General features: G+C 36.7%; 1 protein-coding gene across 3 annotated transcripts in view; it reads right to left on the bottom strand.

Annotated features, from left to right (window-relative positions):
- The window catches only part of Xrcc4 (X-ray repair cross complementing 4), a 222,214-nt gene that overhangs the window by 195,845 nt on the left and 4,110 nt on the right, over positions 1 to 22,259 (bottom strand). For 2 of the 3 annotated variants that reach the window (XM_021180097.2, XM_021180098.2), the window contains exon 2: positions 8,795 to 8,943. In XM_021180097.2, the coding sequence (XP_021035756.1) occupies positions 8,795 to 8,933 (139 nt within the window). In that variant the 5' untranslated portion in view covers positions 8,934 to 8,943. Of the gene's footprint in view, positions 1 to 2,951; positions 3,053 to 8,794; positions 8,944 to 22,259 lie in introns of those variants that run through there. The other variant, XM_029484982.1, reaches the window with a different exon arrangement.

Here is a 22,259-nt window from a genome sequence, read left to right on the forward strand (position 1 = left end):
TATATATATATATATATATATATATATATATATATATATATACATAAAATGACATTTTCATGTAAATTATTTTGAGGATGGCTATGTAGTGATCTTCCATAGGGGATTACTTCTCCTGCTCTTAGCATCTTTAGTTGCCTTAATTCTTTGTCTATGGTTGAACTGAATGAAACTTGTTATGTTTCATATAACTTCATGAAAACTTAGAGAGAAAGATTAAAACCATGCAGCAAAACTATATTAAATTCAAAATATTCTAAGGACTCAACAAATGGTGGTTACAGAAAATGTTGTACATTTATATACTGGAGTACTACTCAGCTATTGAAAACAATGATTTCATGAAATTCTTAGACAAATGGATGGATCTGAAGGGTAACATCCTAAGTGAGGTAACCCAACCACAAAAGAACACAAAAGTTATGCACTCACTGATCAGTGGATATTAGCCCAGAATCTCAGAATACCCAAGATACAATTTGCAAAACACATGAAACTCAACAAGGAAGACCAAAGTGTGGACACTTCAGTCCTTCTTAGAAGGGGGAACAAAATCCCCATGGAAGGAGTTACAGAGGCAAAGTTCAGAGCAGAGACTGAAGGTATAACCATAAAGAGACTGCCACACCTGGGGATCCATCCCATGAACAACCCCCAAACCCAGACACTATTGCAGATGCCAACAAGACCTTGCTGACAGGATCCTGATATAATTGTCTCCTGAGAGGCTCTGCCAGTGCCTGACTAATACAGAAGTGGATGCTCACAGTCATCCATTAGATGGAGCACAGGGTCTCCAATGAAGGAGCTAGAGAAAGTGCCTAAGGAGCTGAAGGGGTTTGCAGCCCCATAGGAGGAAGAACAATGTGAACTAACCAGTAACCCAAGAGCTCCCTGGGACTAAATCATCAGTCACAGAAAACACACAGAGAGACTCATGACTCTAGCTGCATATGTAGCTGAGGATGGCCTAGTCGGTCATCAATGGGAGGAGAGGCCCTGGGTCCTGTGAAGGTACTATGCCCCAATATAGGGGAATGCCTGGACCAGGAAGCAGGAGTAGGTGGGTTGGGGAGAAGGGGGAGGGGGGAAAAGATAGGGGATTTTCAGAGGGGAAACTAGGAAAGGGGATAACATTTGAAATGTAAATAAAGAAAATATCTAATTTTAAAAAAGAAAAGAAAAGAAATCAGATGTTCACCAGTATAAGTATAAAACTAGATTCCTCTTTCTGAACCACAGCAACAACAAAAATATGTGCAAAATGGAACATATGAAATATATGAAAATTAAACTGCTAGATGAAGGCATGGGGAAAATACTTCAAAAGATAGGCTTAACAAGAAATTTCTGAGTAGGGCTCCAATAGTTCGAGACCCAACTGTGAGGGGAATACACATAATTACAGAGCTTCTGCATTGAAAAACAATATACAGAAAAATTGGGATAATGAGAGAGCATTTGCAAGCAATTTATCTCATGAGGAATTAAGATCTATAAAGTATAAAAACTAAGAAAATCAATTTTTTGAAATAACAACCAAATCAATGTGCAAATGAACTGAAAAGTACTCAAGAAAACTGATGAAAGAAATGATCAATATCCTTACTCAAAGTGATAATTAAAAACAAAGCTACAGTGAAATTCCATTTTATAGTCAGAATGGCTCTATTTTAAAAAAACAAAACCAAGAGTTGATAAAAGTGCAGCAAACCAAAATGTGCCCAAGTTAGTCTCCCCAGTACCTAGCATGCATATGCTGAGTACTAGACTCAGGAAATTACAGATAACAACACCACCACCACCACCCCCACCACCAACAACAACAACAATTAAGGTCATGCCCAGTCTCCACCTGTACCCTGGAGCTAAGGTTGTTCCACTGCCCTCCATACATGCATCCCACCAGGAAAGTCTTCCAGAAGTGCTCTCACTCCTAATTTCATGGAGGAGATACCCAATTTCGTACTCAAAGTTCTAGCTAGAGCAATAAGACAACCAAAGAAGATCAAGGGGATTCAAATTGGCAAAGAAGATGTTAAGGTATCACTATTTGCAGATGATATGATAGTATACATAAGCAACCATAAAATTTCTCAAGGAATTCTATCAGAGAACTTCTACAGCTACAACTTCAGCAAAGTGGCTGAATACAAAACTAATTCAAATAAACCAGTAGCCCTCCTTTATACAAATAATAAATGGGCTGAGAAAGAAATTATGGAAAAGACATCCTTCACAATAGTCACAAATAATATAGAGTATTTTGGGGTAACTCTAACCAAACAGGTAAAAGATCTGTATGACAAGAACTTAAAGTCTCTCAAGAAAGAAACTGAAGAAAACCTCAGAAAATGGAGAGATCTCCCATGCTCACAGATTGGTAGGATTAACATAGTAAAAATGGCCATCCTACCAAAAGCAATCTAGAAATTCAATGCAATACCCATCAAAATCAAACACAATTATTCACAGACATGGACAGAGCAATTCTCAATTTCATATGGAAAAACAAAAATTCCAGGTCAGTGAAAACAATTCTTAACAATAAATGAACTTCTGAAGAAATTGTCATCCCTGACCTCAAGCTGTAGTACAGAACAACAGTGATAAAAACATCATGATATTGATACAGAGACAGACAGGTTGATCAATGGAATAGAACTGAAGATCCAGAAAAAAAGCCACTTAAGGACACTTTGGACACTTATGGACACTTTATCTTTGACAAAGAAGCCAAAAATATAAAGTGACAAAAAGAAACCAGCTTTAATAAATGGTGCTGGTCTACTTGCCAGTCTGTATGTAGAAAAATGACAATTCATCCATATTTGTCACCTTACACCATGATCAAGTCAAAGTGAATTAAGGACCTCAACATAAAACCAGATACACTGAATTGAATAGGAAAATAAATAAATAAATAAAAGTGGGAAAAGCCTTGAACTTACAATCATGGGACAGGAGGAGAGCATTTTCTGAACAGCACACCAATGGCTCAGGCTGTATGATCAACAATTGATAAATGGGATCTCATGAAACTAAAAAGCTTCTGTAAGACAAAAGACACAGTCTCAATAAGACAAATCAACAACCTACAGATTGGGAAAAGATCTTCACTAACCCCATATCCGACAGAGAGCTAATGTCCAAAATGTATAAAGAACTCAATAAGTTAGACTCTAACAAACCAAATAACCCAATTAAAAAATGGGGTCCAAGCCGGGTGTGGTGGCGCCCGCCTCTAATCCCAGCACTCAGGAAAACCAGGGCTATACAGAGAAACACTGTCTCAAAAAAAAAAAAAAAAAAAATGGGTTCTAGAGCTAAACAGGAAATTTATAAGAGGAATGTCGAATGGCCGAGAAGCACTTAAAGAAATGTTCAAAGTCCTTAGTCATCAGGGAAATGCAAATCAAAACAACCATGAGATTCCACCTTATACCAATCAGAATGGCTAAGATCAAAAACTCAAGTTGTCTAAGATGTGGGAAAGACGAACATTCCTCCATTCCTGCTGGGACTGCAAACTGGTACAACCACTCTGGAAATCAATCTGAGGTTCCTCAAAAAACTGGAAATAGTCTACCTGAAGACCCAACCGTACCATTCTTTGGCATATACCCAAAATATGCCCCACCACAAGGACATGTGCTCTACTATGTTCATAGCAGCTTTATCTGTAATAGCTAGAAGCTGGTAACAACCCAGATGTCTTCCAAAGGAAGAATGGACACAGAAAATGTGGTTCATTTATACAATGAAATACTATTCAGCTATTAAGAATGAGGACATCATGAGTTTTGCAGGCAAATGGATAGAACTAGAAAATATCCTGAGTGAGATAACCCAGAACCAAAATGGCATGCATGGTATGTACTCACTAATAAGTGGATATCAGCCAAAAAGTACAGAACACCTAGGATACCATCCACAGTCCCTAAGTGTGGGAAGCCACATGTGCCGTTGCAGAGTGGCACAGGCTTCTGCTGGCCACCACGCATACATAGGCAGGAAAGTTTTTTGCCAAGATGAGGTTTTGAGAATTGACCAAAATTGACCAATCAGATGAGAGAGAAATTGACCAATCAGATGAGAGAGAAATTGACCAATCAGAAGAGAGAGAAGTTAACCAATCAGATGAGAGAAAGTAACCAATCAGATGTAGGAATGCAAATGAGGTAGTAAGCATCAACCAAGCACAACACAATCCGGGTGTGAGACACGCCTCTCCTAGGCCTATATAAAGCAGCACCAGGGCTGGGCTCAGGGTCTTTTCGCCTCTACAATCAAGCTCTCCCAATAAACATGTGCAGAAGGATCCTGTTGCAGCGTCGTTCTTGCTGGTCGAGTCGGACGTGCGCAAGACCTAAGAAGTACAACAAACAGAAAGGCCCAAGAGAGCATGCTTCAATCCAACTTAGAAGGGGGAAGAAAATAATCATAGGAGGCAGAGGGAGGGAGGGATCTGCATGGGACAGGAGATGGGGAGGGGTAAGAGGGAACAGTATCAGGTATGGGCAGGGAGAAGCCCAGAGGGCCAGCAGAATGAATAAAAATATGCAACCTGGGGGGTTAGAGTTGGGGAGACCATCTAGAAAGTACCAGAGACCTGGGAGGTGAGAGACTCTCAGGACGCAAAGGGAGGGACCTTAGATGAAATGCCCAACAGTGGGAAGAGGGAACATGTAGAGTCCACCTCCAGTGAAAAGACAGGGCATCAAATGGAGGGATGAGGTTGCCATCCCACAGTCAAAATCTCTAACTCAGAATTGTTCCTGGCTAAAAGAACTGCAGGGACAAAAATGGAGAAGAGTCTAAGGGAAAGGAGGTCCAGTGACAGGCCCAAATTGGGATCCATCTCAAGGGAAGATTCCAGTGCCTGATACTATTACTGATGCTATGGTGTGCTTACAGACAGGAGCCTAGTATAGTGGTCCTCTAAGACACAACAAGCAGCTGACTGAGATACTTATACCCAGATGCAGATACGTATACCCAACCATTTGACTTTAGATAGGGAACCCCTGTGGTTGAATTAGGGAAAGGCTGGAAGAAGCTGAGGAGGGTGACCCTATAGGAAGACCAGCAGTCTCAACTAACTTGGACCCCCAGGGATCTCTCAGACACTGAGAGGCCACCAACCAGGCAGCACACACCAGCTGGTCTGAGGCCCCCAACACATAGAAGAAGAGGATTGCCTTGCCTGGCTTCAGTGGGAGAAGATGTGCCTAACCCTCTTAAGGCCCAGGGAGTAGTGAGTTCGAGGCGGGGGGGGGGGGGGGGGGGGGGGGGACGGGACGGGGGACATCCTCTTGGAGAGAGTGGGGAGAAGGAATGAGTTGGGGAACTGTTAGAGGGGGGACCAGGAAGGAGGCAATGGCTAGACTACTAAAAAAAAAAAGTAAGAGCAATTATAGTAAAAAAAAAAAAAAAAATACTACAATTGGTCAAAATACAGAGAACAAGTGACTGTAGTATGCCCAATGCCAATGATATACCTACAAGAATCCCTTCAACTAAGGCTCAGGGAAAATCAAGGGAGGATAAATGGACAGATTTCAAGAGCCAGAAAACCTGGATTTTTGCTGTGAGATATTGTCTTCTATATATCTCAGTGAAGGAATACCCACAAAATCTCAATATTACAGTTGCTTAAAGACAACCCACATAATAGCAATGCCAGGTGACATCTAATCTGGATGAAAGAAATCTCAGAAGTCCATACTCCTAGATGAAAAACTACAAGCAATTTATGGCTGCTGGGCATGGGAGAATCAGTCTTCTCCAGGAATGAGCCCCTGATACGTCATGCAACTAGAAGTGGTCAACCCTAAATATATATACATATGGACAACACGCAAACTCAGCAGACTGTATTTATATATACATAAATACATACATATAAAAAGAAAAGGACATGAATTTGAGATGGAGTGGGAAGTCACAGGAGGAGTTGGAATTAGGACAGGGAGATGTGTATATAGGATCATGTATAATATTCTTAAAAATGTAAAATAAAAATTTAAAAATTCAACATAACAAAAGAAAAAAATCCTTGTGAAAGGACATCTGTCTTAAAAGCATGACCAAACATTCCCTTTGTAAAGGGAACATGGGATTTTCATTGTCTACGCCAAACTGTAATCTTGGAAAAAAAAAAAAAACTTGTTTGCCAGCTTATTTTTAAGAACAATGGCGTATCTGTATGCATTCATTGTTCTAAACTTGAAATGGCTGTCAGGAAACTGTGGTGAGAATAAAGTCCATCCAGAATGAAGTTGAACCACTTCATTACAAGGTGAGAGACAAACAAAACTGAGAAACCATTCTCAGATTAACAGAGACTCCACAAACATCATCTTGAGATTGTTTGTAGATTAGTAAAGACACACTGAAAGAATGTTCCTATGCGTAAGTAAAGACTGCACAGATTCATCCTATCCTATGTCGAGAGCAGAAGACACCAACCTTACCGCATTAGGAATATGGGTAGCATCACATAGGAGACCTACTTACAAAAGGCCTTTCTTTATGAGGTTTATACTATTATTTACATATAGTTAGCAAAAGTCTTACACGTTTTGTAATATTATTTACATATAGTTACCAAAATAACTGTTTAGAAAAGTTATACAGAAATCTAAATATTTGATAGTAAAATATTGGAAAGGTTTTAATTAATCTCCAATATACATAGACATCCTGCAGAAAGGTGATATAAGTTTCTTGCTACCAGAAGCAATTATTTTACAGGGCACATAGTGACCATCAATCATTAACCCACTTTGTGAAATGACCCTGTGAACCAACACTCTATAATACAGAAGTGACTGATGACAGGCCACATGATAATTAGGTCCCCAAACATTCATTAGATAAAGCATTGCTAATGGGGAAAAAAAAATCAGAAGGCTTAGTGTGGGGAGATTAAAACAAACCTCACATCCTTTCCACTTAAATGAAAAGAGTAAAAATTATACATAATTGAAGGCTGCAACGATCAAAAAGTCTAACAACGACAACTAAACCACAGGAAGAGGTATAGGAAGGAAATCTATTTTCATGTTTCATTTATTTAATTGTTTCAATACTCTTAATTGTGTAATGTCTATAAAGTACCATACAACATGTATGTAACAAATCTTACATAAAAAGGTATATTCTTATGTTTGCTTATACATTTGCCCTAATAGTTAAACAAGAAAATATAAATAGATGCAAGTCATAAAATATATGTAAAATCTAAAATGTCATTGGTTAATTTTTGAAGATAAAATCATTACAGAGTGCACTTTAAAATTCCATGCTTGAAATGTGGTCACTACAGGAAGTCACAATGTTCACACGCCACTGAGTACCTCGAGAGGGTCTCCTAGCATGATTCTGTCACACTGGATTATATTAGTTAGAGAAAAAAATTGAAACTCACTGAATTAAGTATAAATGTGTAATGTAAGAAATAGGAAGCAGGAGCTCTCATATACACAGAAGCTAACTGTCAAGTCATCAGTTTATTTGTTTGTTTTTCTAACTAGTTTTATATAGTTAAAACTCTCTTCTCTAATTATCGTGTACACAAAGGTCCACTCTGAGCCATTACCATGGTTTTAGCCATCACATTGTCAACTCTTTCAAACAAGGGCTGTCATATGGGTATACTTCCTCCATAGGGCTAACATCGCAAATCTCACTTCACTGCTATCTGCCAGAAGCAGTCAGTAACTGATATTTCTCACAAAGAAATACACATCTCAAATAGTTAACACAAGGAGTACTGTACACATTATCCTTGAAATCCCTTTGTTTCCCTATAATATAAATGCAAATATTCCTCATTTGCTGCCATGAAAGCCAGATGAAAAAAACTGTAAGGTTGAATTCATTTCGATTGTGCTGAGTAACAGCATTTGTACCAGACAAGAAGGAAACAGAATTTTGTGATGGATTGTAATTTGAGAGATAATAATTATAGTGATAAATCTTAGGAAGACTGTGTTAGAATATACAGATAGTATATAAAAATTCTTAAATTTTCAGCTAGTATGCCATTTACAACTCTAGAAATAACTGTGTTATGTAACTACAAAGAAATGTTTTTAAGTCCTTAAAAAAAATTAAAACTTTGGAATTTGAAAACAACATGATTCTAATTTTTTACCTTTATGACTGCAAACATCTGCGAGTGACATGCTACCCCTGCACTAAGGAGGAGTCCCTGCCATGTGCTATACTTGACTTGAAGCTATTCACAGCTTAAAAGATCAGTAAAAAAAAAATTTCAAAAGTGAGCCTCTATGATAAAACAGCACAATTTCCACATATTGGTGTGGGATCTGTTTTTGTTTTTTAAAACTTCATTATAAATGCATTCAAAAGAAATTCAAGCTAAACAACTAGATAAAAGTCAAAGCACACCATGAAGACTCCACACCTACAATCCAACAGCATCTCTTAGCCCCACAATCTACTTCCTCTAAGTCCCAGGCTTTCCCCAGACCCCACGAGGACAGAAATATTTTAAAAGTGTTGTTTATGTTTCTGTACCATGACTAGGCCCAAACAATAAAGCTGACAGAGCAGGTAGAATTAGCTATGGTACACAGTGTCAATTCTGGGTAACAATATCAACTATTACAGACCCATGTGCAACTGCAAAATGCAGAACATGGAAAATGGAGTACTGATGTTACCTGTGTCTATGAGGAAACACTTTAACTTGAAGAGTTCCTGAGGACTAAAGAGCAGTACATTATCTAAATTTTACTTGCAACATGTTTGGTGTCAAGATTACCTGTTGCAGACCAGGCTGAATGGCCATCAGTAAGTGTAATAACAAAGCCGGATCCTATTGTTCTCTCCCAAGACACTTGCAGAAAATAAGGTACATTGGGTTCAGAAGCAAGATAGATTCTGCTTATTTTCCTTTCCATTTCTGGCTACCTGTAATAAAAGAACAAAATTAATTATTTAAAAGGAGAATGCAATAATCCAATGATAACTTTTATCCTTGTCTTACAGCTATACAGACTCTAAAGAAATAAAAGTAAAAAGCTGTATAATAGAGTGAACTCAGAAGTCATAGTTGTGCTCAGTAGTGACGCAGACTTTACAGATGAGAAAAGCAGAAGCTCTTTTTTTTTTTTTTTTTTTTTTTTTTTTTTTTTTTTTGCTTTTCGAGACAGGAAGGGCAAATAATCAGCCAAACTGATGTGCTAAATAAAATTACTATAGCAACATGAGTAAATTTTATATTTCCCTATCCTTAGGAGTGACTAGATCCCCCATCTCTCTAACTAAGAAATGGTCTTACTGAATAAACATATTTGAGACATTTATCCACACTATATATCATTCAGAACATTAATTAATCAAACTGATTTAATTTACTATTGTTTTTCTAGTGACAACCATTGGAACTTTATAGGTCTTGACTACTACAAGCACAGCTGCCATGACATTCTATAAATGCCTATGCATGGAGAGCGGCGAGGGGGGGGGGGAGTGTCATGTGTCATTCCTTCAAATGGAACTGAGTATATCATGTATGCGTTTGGGTACTATATAGCCAAGTTCCTTTAAGAGTTCTATGAAATTGTGATTGATGGATGAGTGTCCTATTACAACTGTTTCCCCTTTGGTTCATTTTAGCCACATGGGTGGACAAATTCTAGGATCACATTGTGATTTGAATTCAAACCCCTTGGTGAGTAGTAGATGTTGCACTCTTTACATATACTTATTAGATATGAATATACTCCTATCTTCAACACTAGCAATGTTTTCATCTAGTTTCTTATTTTCTTACTGATGCTATTAATCTGTTTTCATTTTTTTTCACAGTTTGATGTCTATTTTAGATAAATATATCTATGAAATATAATTCACCAAAATGTGCTTATGTTGGTCAGTACTATGAGTCCTGCATTAGCTAATTTGTTACCAGCTTAAACTTCTCAACAAATTCTGAGTTACACCTTGCTACAGCCTATGTAATACAGTTTATAATATTGAGTGCAATTTCATAGTTCAGTTGTTGAACTTATATTGACTATGTTATTTGCTCTTTTGGACTAATATATTCATAAACTCTATTTGATTCTATCACTAACATTTTTGAAAAGTTCCTATTTAATGTTTCCAATGATTTGTGGAAAATGTTGATCTGCACAAGCTCAGAAACAGACCTTTGAAGCCCGCCATGGAAAAAATGGCACAAGACATCAATCCTAAGCAATACTCCATTATCCTAACTCCCAGCTCTGTTCATGAGTCACAAGGATTAAACAGGCGTGTTCTAGGCCTCACCCACCTAACTCCCTCTAAGAATGTGTGTATGTGGGGTGTTGGTGTTGGTGGTGGTGTTGGTGTTAAACTGAGAGTAACATTATTTTCAATTTTTAGGCTTAGAGGTATTTTTTGCTTTGAATTCATAGTGATTATTCTGGTAAATTACTCAGCCAAGATTTTCACAAACCTTACTAGATGGGGTTAAGATACATATTATTTAGTTTGAATAAAGTAATTGTGTTTTATCTATAACCCTCATACCTCTAGGTTGCTTGTGCACCATTAAAATATGCTTAATAGGACAATAAAATGTCTCAACAGCATATGAGAGTGCCTGCCACCAAACCCTATGATCTAGGTTGGATCCTGGGTATCCACGTGACAAAATGAGAAGAACAAGAAAGGGCTCCTCCAAGTTATCCTCTGATTTTCACACACATCAATGCACAAGCACACCCCACATATTAGCCACCCTTATACACATACTAAGTAAGTGAAACATGCTTAATAATAAAAGATTCTATCAAATGATATCAAATTAAATTTTAAGATATGCAAGAAAAATGTCATAAAAAGATAAAAAATATAGACCTCAACAACAAAAAACTATTATAAAACATTTTCTATAATCACATAATGTAAATCTCTATCAGATAATCTTTTAAAATCTAAGAGAGGGTGAAAGATATGGCTAATGCGTTAAGAGCACTGGCTGCTTTTACTGATGACCTAGGTTCAATTCTCATCACCTACATACACGGTGATTAACAACTGTCTATAACCTTCATCATAGGGAAACACAATGCTCTTCGACCTCTTCTATTGCTACACGACCCTGGTACACACGCATAGACACAGGCAAAATACCCATATTTATGGAATAAAATAAATACTGCTGCCCAATTTTTTGAAAGCCTAAAAGAAAATTCTCATTTCTCTTGTTTAAAAGAGAGGGACATAAAGTTGCTTCAATTTTTTAATCCCTAAGCAATATATTATAAATTCAAAGGTAAATTGATATTTGGTAATTGAGTAAAAAAATTTGCCAATTGAAAATTGATAAAATCATCAATTTCAAGTTGACACTATTATGACACTAGTAAGACATTAATATGATAATATTAAATGGTCTCATGTTATAATTTTAAACTGATTTGAAAATAGAAAGAACCTCTATTCTTCCCACTTCACAAACAAGTCTCAATTATTCTCCGCCTCTGTCTTCTGTGTTTGAAACGATGTTTGTCACAGCATTACCTCCTACAGGAAAATGTTCAGAGGCCAGAGAGCATCCATAATTGAAAGAAAAATACCTAATGAAGTATATGACTCCTCCAAAATGATAAATTGCCTAAGTAACTTCTACCTGTAGTACGAAAAATAACATTCTTCCTAAGGATATCAAATGAAATAATAATTGAGCCCACTTCAAATATGTAAAAAAAAAAAATGAAACAAGTAACCTTGAACCCCAAACATTATAATTGCTAAATATAACAGATACTTCATTTGTTCAAACTATTTCCTATAATGTGGTTCTTTTTGCATAGATGCAATTAATTCCAAAATGCATCAGGAATTTGTAAATATTTCCCTTTACATCAACTAGTCAGACACTTTACAGTAATTTACTTACTATATAAAGGTTGAATTTGAAAATTGAGGAAAAATATTGACTACTAGTATTTGAAACAAATCACAAAAAACATGTGTCATTAGAGAATCACATAATTTGTTTCTGTTTTCTTTTTTGAACACATGAGATTAATCTGCTAAAGTGTTAGCGGCATATGTGTATATAAATGACAGCTTCAACATACATTTTAATTTAGTCAACTTTAATGAAGTCTCTTATTTGTCTGTTTGGTTCTGAGACCTGAAACTTATTTTGAATGCATAATTCATTAGGATGATCTAGTACAGAATCCTACCTTCTTTGTCGGTTTTTAAAACCAATGAAGGTTACACTATACACCATACTACATTTAAAGGTTACATATAACCAGAGGGAAAACATATTTTATCTTAAGCTAGGTGAATTCTGTTTTTTTTTTTTTTTGCTGTATTAATTTTGTACTGCTGTATAATCAAGCTATGTAGCAGTGGCTTGCATTGGCATTTTCATACACGTGAATCTGGTGCTTTGACCATATCCATTCTCATCCCCAGCTTTCTCTCCCCTTTCCTACTTCCAGTTCCAGTCCTTTCCCCAGGAGTCCTGAATCTGCTTCATAACCTCCTTCCCTCTCACTTTCCCCTTCTCCTGTGTGTGTGTGTGTGTGTGTGTGTGTGTGTGTGTGTGTGTACGTACATATCTATATAAAAATCCAGGGTTCTCAAAGGAATGAAAATATAATATTTGTCTGAGTCTAGTTTATTTCAGTGAATTTGATGATGTACCATGATTCATTTTCTTGTAAATGACATTATTTAGTTCTTTATGACTGATTATCACATATTGTCACATTTATCTATTAAGAGATCTCTAGGCTATATAAATTGACCATTGTAAACACCGCTGCAAAAAAGCACAGATCCTCAAGTATCTCTGTGGGATAGAGATTTATCCTCCTTGCTGTATATAATAGGGTGGATATAGCTGACTTATAAGGCAGTTCTATTTGTAGGTTTTTGAAGAAAGCAAGAACTAACTTACATAATGTCTTCACTAATTTACATCAGTAATATATAAAAGTTTAATATTTCTGATACTCTCAAAAAAATTTTTTTCTTTATGATAACTCAGACTAGTTGAAAAGAAAAGAAAGGGAAAGAAAAGGCTTTTCTCTTGTAGCTAAAGATATTGAACTTGCCACATATGCTAACAATCATTTGTTCTTCATCTTTTGAGATTGCTTCATTTCATTAACCCACTTAGAGAATGCGTTGTCTTGCATTTTGGTGTTTATTGGGTTCTTAATATATTCTATAAATTAATCTTACATCAAATATATAGCTCTCAATGGTATTCCCCTAATCTAGGGCTGGCTCTTCATTCTATATTCTCTTTTGTTCTACAGAAGCATTTGAATGAACTGCAATCTCATTTGTCAGCTCTTGGGATTACTTCCTGAGGTTACTAGAGTCATTTTCAGAAATCCATACCTATAGGTACCTCTTGAAGGGTTTTCATTATTTTTCCCCTTACATTAAAATCTTTCATCCTCACTGTCCTCAAAGTTGAATTTGCAATGTACCTGTAAATGATGTTGAAGTTATCTGAATCCCCTGCCTCAACCTCTCAATTTTTATGATCACAAGCATATAACACTACATCCAGTATTCTGTAGTGCTAGGGAAGGAACCCAATGATAATTGAGTCCTAGGCTATTAATTGGATGAGCTACCTCTCTAACTCAGGAGCACATAATTCATGTGGATTGAAACCCTAGTGGGGGATGTAGAGAGAATTTAGTTGATAAAGTGCTTCCAACAGAAACATGGCAGAAACCGGCGATTTCTGGGACTCACTGGCCAGCCAGACTTGTCTAATGAAAAATATTGCCTCAGAAATAAAGATGCCAAGGGAAGAATAACATATAAGCTTAACCTTAAGCCTTCAGGTGCATGCCCACACATATACATCAACATAATGATAAAAATAAAGCAAACAAAAAGAAAAATATCTTATTTTGTGTTTGGCAGTGGGGTTATTAAAACTACTTTTAGAATGCCATATTTTGTTTCTAAAGACTTTCACAAAAACATTACACAGCAGGACACATAGAGATATGAATGTACACATATCTTTTTAAATTCCAGATTTAGAATTACTAACAAATTCCTAAATATAGAGACAAAATCATTTAAAATTCAATATTCCAGATGCCTGTCAGTCAGACATTATTTCACAATAACATGAAGGGTTTTAAGCTCAATAATGTTCAAAAGACATACATGGACCATATCAATTATAAAAATATATTTTAATTGTAACAATACAATTATCTTCTAATTTTCTCATTAATTTAAAACTTTATAAAATTAAGCTAATTTTCCTTTAAAGAAATACTGTTTGAGGACTGAAGTTTGCAACTGGGATGGACTGTGAAACATACCGCTCCAACTTTAGTATACCTGCTGGTGAAGCAAGACATGTGACCCATATTTAAGTGATATATGCATTAATAAGCACACTCATATAACTCTGTATTCTGTAAGAAATCTGAGCCTCAAAAATTATTATTTAAATTAGGTCTTGATAATCTACATTTGAGCTAATTGGTTAATAATTCATCACTTTACTAAGACTACCTACTCATTAAATATCAAATAAAAATATCCGAGATTCAACCACAAGAACACATGAAAGAGTCCAAAATTGTTTTAAGGCTCAGAGCAAATCAACCATATTTTTGCTCCTATCAGCCTTGTACAGAAAAGTAGCCAGTGTTCTGTCCCAGAACTACTTGGAGAAAATGAGTGGAATCCTCTTCAGAGATGCTGATTGATTGAGGCTATAAGAGGCCATGTTTTGTTTCCTAAGAGTACTAAAGGGCACATTAGTATCAGCACCTCTCTCAGCCAAAGCCAGGGATCTAAGAGGAGCCTGCAGGTGGAACCACTTGGGTTCCCCCCCAATTTGTACATCAGTAGCTTTATTGAGACCTCAGAACAGTTGAGAATTGAGAAGCTTATCTTTAGTACTTTGTGTCTTTGATACATGGCCTCTCTCTTAGAAGACTAATACGTTGTTGGCTGGTGTGCAATTGATGTGATCTTGGTCTGAACAAATACCATTCACAGTTGCTTCTGAATAAACAAGACACTTTTTAAATTAGTTTACAAAGCATTTTGTATGCCCTTTTGGATGCTGATAAGGAACGTGGCAGAAGCCAGCGCTTAGGTCAGCTCAAGTTAGTTACAACACTGTATCATTGATAACACCATTTTGAACTTGAGCTTCTTTTCCTTCTCTTAATAGTCAGTGATGGCTTCTCTTCAAGCTGCTTGGACTGCAGATGTCCAAATTCTGCAGCTTTGCCAAAGAGTTGTACATACAGACTAGAAGGGGATAAACTCAAGTTTCTAATGAAGCAATCACTTTCGTGGCCCCTAGTCAAGAAAAATGGGCTGATACCTAAAGGGAATTCACAATAAAAATTACTATATAGAAGCAGCTGTTAATAATCTACAAGTGGATTCTTGCTTATACTATTTTGCTAGACTTTACTTTTAGAAAGCTGAAAAGAAAATGTAATTGCAAAGCAAAAGTATGATGACAGATTTTTAAAGCCTTATATTTTTAAAAATTCAAAAACAGGGACATACAGAATTTTTAGGCCAAAAGGCAGATTTATATCACAACCACTACACCGTATTTACTTTGTGTGTGGTACATGAACACAAGTGAGCCCATGTATACCCATGCAGAGGTCAGAACGGATCTTGGGGGGTCTTCTCTATTGCTCTTTCTCTCTCTTATTGCCTGACATGAGATCTCTCACTAAAGCAGAAGCTGATGTTTTATGCTAGAATACTTAGGATCTGCCTGCCTCTAGCCCACAAAGCTTTGATTATAGGGACTCTCAGCTGTGCTCTGCTACTAATGAGGTTGCTGGATTTGAACTAGAGTCTTAATGCTTATAGTCCAAATGCCCTTACTAACTGAGCCATCTACCCAACCCCTTTTGGGTGACAGGGGGTTGGGAGGGAGGGGTGTTGTTACTGTTGTTTTGTTGTTTTATTGGTTGGTTGGTTAGAAGTTGGTTTTTGATCTGCATAGCTCAGAAGACCCTAGAACTTATACTTTTATGAAAGAGAATAGGGCTTTATTAAGATTTGGGTACAATAGTTCAGTAAAGCTTGAAAATGTATCACCAAAAGAACACAAGGGTATTAGGACTTGTCCCTAGAATGTATTCAGGGATACAGTGCACGAAACCTAAGTATGTAATTACTCATCTAATTAGGAATTTAAGTGCTCATGTGCTATTAAAACAGTTTATTATTATGTAAACCCCATAAAGTTGCTGTTGTTTGACTAAAATGTCAACTTTGGTAGTCTATGACTCTTAGAATTTTGTGTATGTGGCTCAACTGTAGGTAGTAACAACTTGTGATATTGTACAGGGTTTTCTCCCCAATATTGATTCTCATTTCTCTTGTCTCCCAATGTTGCTCATTCTCTTCTTTGCCATTAGTAAACAGGAAGGTAAATAAGTGCAGTTATAGGAGGTTAGTTTGGGGTAGGCAACGCAAGTCTTATTCCTTTTCCACACACGATTCCAATAGATTTCAGTTCTGAGCATATTTTTCAATTAGGAAAGACTATATGTGAACTGGACTGGTGATACCTAATGTGAGAACAGTCTGACTCTGTTTAAATTAGAATAGAAGAGAGGTATAAACAGTTTGAACTTAATAAATACCACATTAGCAACACTGATGCATTACAATGAACCTCAGGTTCTACTTGAAAGTCACAATTTTTCTATTGATGTTCTTATTCTCTTCTAAGATGTAATCTTCAAGGTAAGATGATATGCTTATCTAAAATAATTTTAAGACATACTTAAAGCAGTAGTCTGACCAATATTGTGAGGCAAAGACTAAAAAAAGAAACAAAAAGTAGGAACAAGCAAAAACTCTAATTGTGTAATCCATGCCAAGGGAGACAGAGACAGAGATAGAGACAGAGAACATGCAAAAGTCTAATAGAAGAGAAATCCAAGCAAGAGAAAATCAGTAGAGACTGAGAGATTCCAGATATGTTTCATTGACAGAGTGAAGAAGATTTGGTGATGGACTTAACTCAATATAAAAGAATGACAGGATTAAAGAGTAACTCCAAAGAGTTAACACAGAAACTACCTGCACACTAGTGCCTTTAACCAAAATAAAAATATATAATACATGTAGGTACTGGAGAAAAGGTATTCATTTGGGGATTATAGTGGTTTAAATAGGAATGGCCCCATAGTCTATAGGTTTGAATGCTTGGTAACCAGAAAGTGGAACTATTAGACGGTGTGGCCTTGTTAAAGAAAGTGTATAACTGGGAGTAGACTTTGACATTTCAAATGCTCAAGTCAGGCCCAGTGTCTCTCTCTTCCTGCTCTCTACTAATCCAGAGTAAAACTCTTGGTTCCTTCTCCATCACCATGTCTGTCTACAGATAGCCATGTTTCTATAGGCAGTTCATGACTACAATGACCTAAACTTCTGAACATGTAGACCAGCCCCAATGAAATGTTTTCCTTTATATGAGTTGCTGTTATTATGGTTCTCTTCACAGCAACAGAAACCCTAACTACAACAGGAATGTTTGCCCTACCCTTTAATACTACAAACAGTGGGGCTACAGAGAAGAATAGAGAATGCACTTGCTGTTATTACAGGGGACTTAGATAGGGTTCCAAGCACTGACATAAGGCAGCTCATAACTACCTAGCTCTACATCAAGGCAGTCTAAAATCCTCTTCTCACCTCCATGGGTTCCTGTATCTATATGGACATACATACATACATACATACATACATACATACATATACCTACATGCACACACATAAAACAGTGCATATATACAAATACACAGTTTTTTTTTAAATAAAATTTTAAAATTACAAATATTGATGTTCTGGTAGAGAAATGGATAGAAGAATGTAGAATTACAGAGAGGAATGAGAAATATGAATATGTAAATCATTGATAGAATATACAAAGTTAAGAGTTTTGATATTATCTAAAGGAGACACAGAAAGGAATGGAACATAAAACAATGAATAAAACACTTGAACAATAAATGCTTTGGAAGAATAAAGGATTCAGCAGAGCAAGACTAAAAGTAGAAACCAAGGAGATGGTAAGAAAAGGTTGTAAATATGGCCCTAGAAATCACATTAAAAAAAGAAATGATTCCGGTCGGAACCAACCCCACGCCATCTTGGGCGCTAACTCAGCAGTCAGTCCCAAGTCTCCAGGGGACACTCCACACTGCAGGCACCCTAGCACACGCATCATCTTAGAATCACTGAGGAGAGTCAACCTCCAGAGAGGGCTCTAATCCCAGCATTCAGGTGAGAATGCCATCTTGTATCCCCGGTCTCTAAGAGAACAGTCCACACAGGAGAGCTCCCAGGCCACAGAAGCAACAGAACTTCTTGGACAGGGTCCTTTCGGATGTTCAACTTCAGCCAGGAGGTGGATCAGAGTTTCAGACCTCTGTGCAACTTCCCTACAAGAGGAAAGCTTACCTGCAGAGAGTGCTCTGACCACTGGGACTCAGGAGAGAGTTGGACTCCCAGGAGTGCTGACAGAGGCTAACAGAATCACAGGAGGAACAAGTTCCAGCCAGAGACAGCTAGAATATCTAACACCAGAGATTACCAGATGGGAAAAGGCAAACAAAGGAATCTTACTAACAGAAACCAAGACCACTTGGCATCATCTGTACCCAGTACGCCCACCACAGAGAGTCCTGGATACCCCAACACACCCGAAAAGCAAGATTCGGATTTGAAATCATATCTCATGATGCTGGTAGAGGATTTTAAGAAGAGCATTAATAACTCCCTTAAGGAAATACAGGAGAACACTGCTAAACAAGTAGAAGTCCATAAAGAGGAAACACAAAAATCCCTCAAAGAATTAAAGGAAAACACTGCTAAACAGAAATTATTAAAGAGGAAACAAACAAACAAACAAAAGCCCTTAAAGAATTACAAGAAAACACAATCAAACAGGTTATGGAATTGAACAAAACCATCCAAGATCAAAAAATGGAAATAGAAACAATAAAGAAAACCGAAAGGGAGACAATTCTGGAGATAGAAATCCTAGGAAAGAAAGCAGGAACCATAGATGTAAGCATCAGCAACAGAATACAAAAGATGGAAGAGAGAATAGCAGGTGCAGAAGATTCCATAGAAAACATGGACACAACAATCAAGGAAAATGCAAAATGCAAAAAGATCCTAACTCAAAACATCCAAGAAATCCAGTACACAATGAGAAGATCAAACCTACGGATAATAGGAGTTGATGAGAATGAAGATTTTCAACGTAAAGGACCAGTAAATATCTTCAACAAAATCATAGAAGAAAACTTCCCTAAACTAAAGAAAGAGGTGACCATAAACATACAAGAAGCCTACAGAACTCCAAATAGACTGGACCAGAAAAGAAATTTCTCCTGACACATAATAATCAGAACAAGAATGCACTAACTAAAGATAGAATATTAAAAGCAGTAATGGAAAAAGGTCAAGTAACATATAAATGCAGACCTATTAGAATTACACCAGACTTCTCACAGAGACTATGAAAGCCAGAAGATCCTGGACAGAGGTTATACAGACCATAAGAGAACATAAATGACAGCCCAGGCTACTATAACCAACAAAACTCTCCAATACCATAAATGGAGAAGCCAAACTATTCCATGATAAAACAAAATTCACACAATATCTTTCCACGAATCCAGCCCTTCATAGGATAGTAAAGGGAAAACTCCAACACTGTGAGGGATATTATGCCCTAGAAAAAGCAAAAAAGTAATCCTTTAACAAACCTAAAACAAGATAGCTGCAGGAACAGAATCCCAACTCTAACAACAAAAATAACAGGAAGCAACAATTACTTTTCCTTAATATCTCTTAATATCAATGAACTCAATTTCCCAATAAAAAGACATACACTAACAGATTGGCTACATGAACAGGACACAACATTTTGCTGTATACAGCACACCCACCTCAGGGACAAAGACAGACACCACCTCAGAGTAAAAGGATGGAAAACAATTTTCCAAGCAAATGGTATGAAGAAACAAGCAGGAGTAGCCATTCTAATATTGAATAAAATCGACTTCCAACCCAAAGTTATCAAAAAAGACAAGGAGGGGCACTTCATACTCATCAAAGGTAAAATCTTTCAAGATGAACACTCAATTCTGAATATCTATGCTCCAAATACAAGGGCATCCACATTCATTAAGAAAACGTTAGTAAAGCTCAAAGCACACATTGCACCTCACACAATAATAGTGGGAGACTTCAACGCCCCACTCTCATCAATGGACAGATCCTGGAAACAGAAACTAAACAGAGACACATTGAAACTAACAGGAGTTATGAAACAAATAGATTTAACAGATATCTACAGAACATTTTATCCTAAAACAAAAAGATATACCTTCTTCTCAGCACTTCATGATACTTTCTCCAAAATTGACCATGTAATTGGTCACAAAACAGGTCTTAACAGATACAAAAATATTGAAATTATCCAATGGATTCCATCAAAACACAACAGACTAAGGGTGATCTTTGATAACAACATAAATCATAGAAAGCCAACATTCAAGTGGAAGCTGAACAACACTCTAATCAATGATAACTTGGTCAAGGAAGAAATGAAAGAGATTAAGGACTTTTTAGAGTTTAAAGAAAATGAAGCCACAACATACCCAAACTTATGGGACACAATGAAAGCATTTCTAAGAGGAAAAGTCATAGCTCTGAAAGCCGCCAAAAAGAAACTAGAGAGAGCATACACTAGTAGTTTAACAGTACAGATAAAAGCTCAAGGAAAAAAAGGAAGCAAATTCACCAAAGAGGAGTAGAAGGCAGGAAATAATCAAACTCAGGGCTGAAATAAACCAAGCGGAAACAAAAAGAACTATACAAAGAATCAACCAAACCAGGAGCTGGTTCTTTGAGAAAATCAACAATATAGATAAACCCTTAGCCAGACTAAGAGGTCACAGGAACAGTATCCTAATTAACAAAATCAGAAATGAAAAGGGAGACATAACAACAGAACCTAGGGAAATCCAAAACACAATCAGATCCTACTACAAAAGGCTATACTCAACAAAACTGGAAAACCTGGATAAAATGGACAAATTTCTAGACAGATACCAGGTACCAAAGTTAAATCAGGATCAGGTTAATAATCTAAACAGTCCCATTTCCCCTAAAGAAATAGAAGCAGTCATCAATATTCTCCCGTCCAAAAAAAGGCCCAGGACCAGATGGGTGTAGTGGAGAGTTCTATCAGACTTTCAAAAAGGACCTAATTCCAATTCTCCTCAAACTATTCCACAAAATAGAAACAAAAGGTACTCTACCCAATTCATTCTATGAAACCACAATTACTCTGATACCTAAACCACATAAACACCCAACATAGATACAGAACTTCAGACCAATTTCCCTTATGAATATCGATACAAAAATACTCAATAAAATTCTCACAAACAAAATCCAAGAACACATCAAAAAGATCATCCCTCGTGATCAAGTAAGCTTCATCCCAGGGTTCCAGGGATGGTTTAATATATGGAAATCCATTAACATAAACCACTATATAAACAAACACAAAGACAAAAACCACATGATCATCTCGCTAGATGCTGAAAAAGCATTTAACATAATCCAACACCCATTCAGGATAAAAGTCTTGGAAAGATTAGAATTTAAAGGCCCATAACTAACCATAATAAAAGCAACATATAGCAAACCAGTAGCCAACATCAAACTAAATGGAGAGGAACTTGAAGCAACCCCAATAAAATCAGGGACTAGAAAATGATGCCCACTTTCTCCTATCTATGCAACATAGTACTAGAATACTTAGCCACAAAAATTAGACAACAAAAGGAGATCAAGGGGTTACAACTTGGAAAAGAAGAAGTCAAAATATCAATATTTAGAGATGATATGGTAGTATATATAAGTGATCCTAAAAATTTGACCAGAGAACTCCTAAACCTAAGAGCTTCAGTGAAGTAGCTGGATATAAAATTAACCCAAACAAATCAGTGGCCTGTCTCTACACAAAAGATAAAGGGGCTGAGAAAGAAATTAGGGAAACAACACCCTTCACAATAGTCACAAATAATATAAAATACCTTGGTGTGACTCTAACTAAGGAAGTAAAAGATCTGTATGAGAAGAACTTCAAGTCTCTGAAGAAAGAAATCAAAGAAGATCTCAGAAGATGGAAAGATCTTCCATGCTCATGT

Source organism: Mus caroli, chromosome 13 (assembly GCF_900094665.2).
Source record: "Mus caroli chromosome 13, CAROLI_EIJ_v1.1, whole genome shotgun sequence".
Classification (NCBI taxonomy): Eukaryota; Metazoa; Chordata; class Mammalia; order Rodentia; family Muridae; genus Mus; species Mus caroli.